At 43.9% G+C, this 5,784-nt stretch overlaps 1 protein-coding gene across 3 annotated transcripts in view; it reads right to left on the bottom strand.

Moving 5' to 3' along the window:
• The window catches only part of pkd2 (polycystic kidney disease 2), a 42,538-nt gene extending 42,179 nt beyond the window's left edge, over positions 1 to 359 (bottom strand). For all 3 annotated transcript variants that reach the window (XM_078565615.1, XM_078565705.1, XM_078565792.1), the window contains exon 1: positions 1 to 359. This exon is cut by the window's left edge and continues 257 nt beyond it. In XM_078565615.1, the coding sequence (XP_078421741.1) occupies positions 1 to 170 (170 nt within the window). In that variant the 5' untranslated portion in view covers positions 171 to 359.
• Between the last annotated feature and the right edge of the window lie 5,425 nt (positions 360 to 5,784).

Genomic DNA, 5,784 nt, shown 5'->3' with positions numbered 1-5,784 from the left:
GAGGCGGAGGAAGCGGGGCTGCCGCTACCGCCGCCGCCGCGGCCTGGAGCCCGGATCCGCCTCATCTCCAGCTGCTCGGCTCCCTGGGCCCGGGGCCCGGTGGCCGGGGTGAACCGGCCCGGCGGCTGTTGTTGTTGTTGCTGCTGCTGAGGCCGCACCCGGGAGCTCATTGTTAGGCCCCCACCCCCAGGCCGCGCGTCACCTTGGCAACCGAGCAGGCCGCAGGCTTCACCTACTCCCACTCTCTCGCCCGCCCGCCCGCCTTTTCCGTTCACAGAGGCTCCCAGTCCACGCCCACCATCCCCACACGGACAGACCACAGGGCGGAGGCCGCCCTCACATTCCCCGGGCAAGAAAAACAAAACCGGGGACCCCGCTAAGTCCAGGCCACGGCCCCACTGCAGGCCCAGCCCGTAACTGACAGCCACCTGAACCAATCAGGACCCGGTTGTGGGGAGAACGGCAAGATCCGCCCAATCAGCCGGTGACTGACAGTCATTTAAACCAATCACCGTTTCATTCCAGGGAGGGAGGGGGCGGGGGAACAGCAAGATCCGCCCAACCAGCCGGTGACTGACAGTCCATCCGAACCATTCTTGGCTTGGCTCTTAAAAGGGGGCGGGGGACTGAACCAATCATGGGCAGGTTGTGGGCGGTGCTCATGCCAGGTGCAGCCAACTAGCACTGGGGTCTCTGAGTACTGGGGGTGAGAGAGAGAGAGATTCAGCAGGTCTGGCGGCATCTACGGAGAGGGACACAGTTAACGTTTCGAGTCCGTATGACTCTTCAACAGAACTAAGGAAAAATAGAAGAGAGGTGAAATATAAGCTGGTTTAAGGGGGTGTGGGACAGGTAGAGCTGGATAGAGGGCCAGTGATAGGTGGAGATAACCAAAAGATGTCACAGACAAAAGGACAAAGGGGTGTTGACGGTGGTGATATTAGCTAAAGGATGTGCTAATGGGGACATTAAGGGTAGCAAGCTAGTGGCAGATGGCCCTAGTGGGGGTGGGGTGGGGGGGAAGGGATTGAAATAGGCTAAAAGGTGGAGATAAAACAATGGATGAAAATACATTTAAAAAGAATATTAGAAATAGGTGGGAAAAGAAAAATACATTAAAAAAAATATATAAATTATTAGAAAAAAGGGGGTGGGGATGGAGGGGAGAGTTCATGATCTGAAGTTGTTGAATTCAATATTCAGTCCGGAAGGCTGTAAAGTGCCTAGTCGGAAGATGAGGTGCTGTTCCTCCAGTTTGCGTTGAGCTTCACTGGAACATTTGCAGCAGGCCAAGGACGGACATGTGGGCATGAGAGCAGGGTGGAGTGTTGAAATGGCAAGTGACAGGGAGGTCTGGGTCACGCTTGCGGACAGATTGAAGGTGTTCCACAAAGAAGAAAGAGAGAGAAGGTTTGCGTGTTTTATGTCTTGGGTAAATGAGTTCGTTGGCCAACCGAACTCTAACTGCATATCTTCCTATGTTCTCCTCAATTGCTGCTTGCAATCAATAATGGGGAGAGACTGATATAAGAATAAACAGTGATGGTTTATTGAGACATAGGACAGAGCACCAGATCATACGTGCTCACTCAGAAACCTCCAGAACTAGACTTATGGTTCCCAGTTCCCTGCACTGTACAGTGATTCATCAGTGCTGTCATGTGATCAGTACACTTGCATTCTTTTAAAGGGACAGGATAACTCACTTTACCACAGTGTGTTTGAGAGAAAGTGTCTGTGTGAGAGAGAGAAAAACATAAGAACATAAGAACTAGGAGAAGAAGTAGGCAATTCAGCCCCTCGAGCCTGCCCTGCCATTTAATACGATCATGGCTAATCTCATTTCGGCCTCAACTCCAATTTCCCGCTCTCTCCCCATAACCTTTCAACCCGTTACTAATTAAAAATCTGCCTATCTCCTCCTTAAATTTATTCAGCGTCCCGGCATCCACTTGCACTCTGAGGTAGCGAGTTCCACAGGTTCACGACCCTTCGAGAAAAGCAATTCCTCCTCATCTCTGATTTAAATCTACCACCCCTTAGCCTAAAACTATGGCCTCTTGTTCTAGAATGCCCCATAAGGGGAAACATCCATTCCACGTCTACTTTGTCTATCCCCTTTAGCATCTTATTGCATCCCCTTTAGCATCAATTAGATCTCCTCTCATCCTTCTAAACTCTAGTGAGGAAAGGCCTAAACTGCTCAATCTCTCCTCATAAGACAAGCTCCGCATCTCTGGAATCAATCTAGCGAACTTCCTCTGAACCACCTCCAACGCAACTACATCCTTCCTCAAGTATGGGGACCAAAACTGTGCACAGTACTCCAGGTGCTGTGTGTGTGTGCAAAAAAGTGTGTGTGTGAGAGAGAAGGAGAATGTGTGTGTGTGTGAGAGGTGTGTATGTGTATGTGAGACAGAGAGAGTGTGTGTGAGAGAAAGTGCGTGTGAAAGAGAAGGGGTGTGTGTTTGTGTGTGTCTATGTGTGTGTATGTATGTCTGGATGTGTGTGTATATGTGTATGTGTGTGTGAGTGTATATGTGTGTGTATGTATATATACGTGTGTGTGTATATGTGTGAGTGTATGTGTATATGTGTGTATATGTGTGAGTGTATGTGTGTGTATGTGTATATATATGTGTGTGTGTATATGTGTGAGTGTATGTGTATATGCGTGTGTGTGTATATGTGTGTGTGTATACGTGTGTGTATGTGTATATATATGTGTGTGTGTATATGTGTGAGTGTATGTGTATATGTGTGTGTATGTGTATATGTGTGTGTGTGTATATGTGTGTGTGTGTGTATATGTGTGAGTGTATGTGTATATGTGTGTGTGTATATGTGTGTGTGTATATGTGTGTATGTGTATATATGTGTGTGTATGTGTGTATATATATATATGTGCGTGTGTGTGTATATGTGTGAGTATGTGTGTGTGTATATGTGTGTATGTGTATATATGTGTGTGTGTATGTGTATATATGTGTGTGTGTGTGTATACGTGTGTGTATGTGTATATATATGTGTGTGTGTATATGTGTGAGTGTATGTGTATATGTGTGTGTATGTGTATATGTGTGTGTGTGTATATGTGTGTGTGTGTGTATATGTGTGAGTGTATGTGTATATGTGTGTGTGTATATGTGTGTGTTTATGTGTGTGTATGTGTATATGTGTGTATGTGTATATATGTGTGTGTATGTGTGTATATATATATATGTGCGTGTGTGTGTATATGTGTGAGTATGTGTGTGTGTATATGTGTGTATGTGTATATATGTGTGTGTGTATGTGTATATATGTGTGTGTGTGTGTGTATACGTGTGTGTATGTGTATATATATGTGTGTGTGTATATGTGTGAGTGTATGTGTATATGTGTGTGTGTGTGTATATGTGTAAGTGTATGTGTGTGTGTGTATATATGTGTGTGTGTGTGTATATGTGTGAGTGTATATGTGTTAGTGTATGTGTATATATGTGTGTGTGTGTGTGTGTGTGTGTGTGTGTTTATGCGCCAAGAGTAATGACCTACATTTACCAGGAGGCTGCAGCATTTACCAACATGTTTGTGCCACTGGCTCCATCTCAGCTTTTGCAGATGCTGACAGCCACAGTTCATTGAGAACATGCTTGATTCCAAAGGGCTGCCTAAGAAGAAGGAATTTAATCTATCTTAATCCCCCCTCACAAATAATATCTAATATTGTTTTAGAATAAATTATATGCAGTGCTTCAGCTTATTTCCTGGAAGCAGTGTTTCATGAGCTGGATGATTACCATAATTTAAAATATCACTTAATGCCAATCTCTACAGCATGGATAGCCACTTGCAGAATTAGCTAAGATTAAAACAGGCCGGGAAATGTAATCGTTCACATGCCCTCCACCTCAGTTGTAAAAATGGAAACAAGAGGTGTGTCTACTCTATTCTGGTCCTTATCAATGTGCTGTGATCCTTCTTCCCTGCTGAAGTCAGCTGTATCATTGCATATCTCTGATGTGTAGAAGTAGTAAACAAACGCCACACTCACAAGGAACACAAGAAATAGAAGCAGGAGTCAACCATGTGGCCCATCGAGCCTGCTCCTCATACAGGGATTAGTTTCCCCAGCTTCCAACAGTTACTATAAATACGTGAAGTATGCTGAAGTAAGGCAATAGCTCCGAATACCAGCCCTGTCTGCCTACCTGGATGTTTATGTTCTGTACATTCCCATTCAATATCAGAAGGAGTGATCTTTTAGACATTTCATTGACCTTCACCTGACGATCACAAGTATGATGCAAACACCCAGAGAATCTTTGTTTAAGGTGTCTTGCACTCTCTGAATTCTTACCCAAGGTCAAGGTGGTTTGCTGTACAGTGTCAACGCTAAACAGTTGTCACATTTTGTCAGGTTTTTTTAAAGCCTGCTTGACAAGTACATTCAGGCACTATTGATACTGGAGGAGTTATGTATAGCAAAGAAACAAAATACTTGAAATAAATACAAGCCTTTCTTTAAACTCCCAAAGTGCTTTGCAGCCAATAAAATACTTGTTGAATTGTAATCATTCTGTAATTTAGGAAATGCAGCAGTCAATTTGCACACAGCAAGCTCCCACAAACAGCAATGTGATAGTGACCCTGCAGCTAATCTGTTTTTTTATATGATGTTGGTTGAGGGATAAACATCTGGCAGGAACCAGGGAGAACTCCACTGCTCTTCATCAAAATATCTTCGTTGGATCTTTAACATCTACCTGAGGGGAATGATAGAGCCTTGATTTAATGCTTCATCTGACAGACAGCATCTCCAACAGTGCAGCACTCCCTCAGTACTGAGAGCTTCAGCCTAGATTTTGTGCTTAAGACTCTTAGGGTAGGATATGAACGCGCAACCTTCAGATTCAGAAGCCAGTGGGCTGCCCACGCTGAGCTACAGATGAATTGCAGCAATAGTAACGGTATGGCTATACTGCTTGGTAAAAATCAGGAGTGAATTCTTTTCCTTCAATTGATTACAGTCATTGGAATAATACCCCATCCTCTTAATATGACAGCAATAGTGTTCTACATTTGATGTTGAGATACCTTCACGTGATCACTAAATAATGGTCCAGTCTAAATAGAACAAGGTGCCTCAACACGACTGCTTTATACATATTGGAAGTTAAGTCCAAAATTGAAATAGCCTGAATTGTCAATACTCAAGTCTGGAGGTAACAAAGGTGCCTCAATACAGAAGCAGCTGATAAATATTAGTAACGCTGAGTTAAACATTAAAAGGATTATAGTTTTTGTAAAAGCTACACCAGCCTGTTACATACCCATCTGATACATACCTGCCTGTTATGCACCTGCCTCTTTTATATACCTGCCCATTACACATCCACTTGTTACATACCTGTCCATTACACATAATGTTATACATCCACCTGTTACACACCCACCTGTTACACACATGCTTCTTATACACCCACATCTTACACACACACCCATTACACATCTGCCCATTATACACACCCTGTTACACTCATCTGTTACACAGCTGCCCATTACACACACCCTGTTACAATCCCGCTGTTACAAACCTGTCCTTTACACAGCCACCTCTAAAACACACACCCATTATACTCTCGCCTGTTACACACCTTCCCATCACACACCTGTCTGTTAGACAGCCACCAGTTATATACCCAACCTATTCCATTATCTATTTGACCACTCATGTTATTTCTTAAACAAAAGCAACAATTTACATTTATTCAGCGCTTTCAATTTAATTAAAAATCGTCA

This window comes from Cetorhinus maximus, chromosome 1 (assembly GCF_964194155.1).
Source record: "Cetorhinus maximus chromosome 1, sCetMax3.hap1.1, whole genome shotgun sequence".
Classification (NCBI taxonomy): Eukaryota; Metazoa; Chordata; class Chondrichthyes; order Lamniformes; family Cetorhinidae; genus Cetorhinus; species Cetorhinus maximus.
This window is presented reverse-complemented; position numbering and strand designations above follow the sequence as displayed.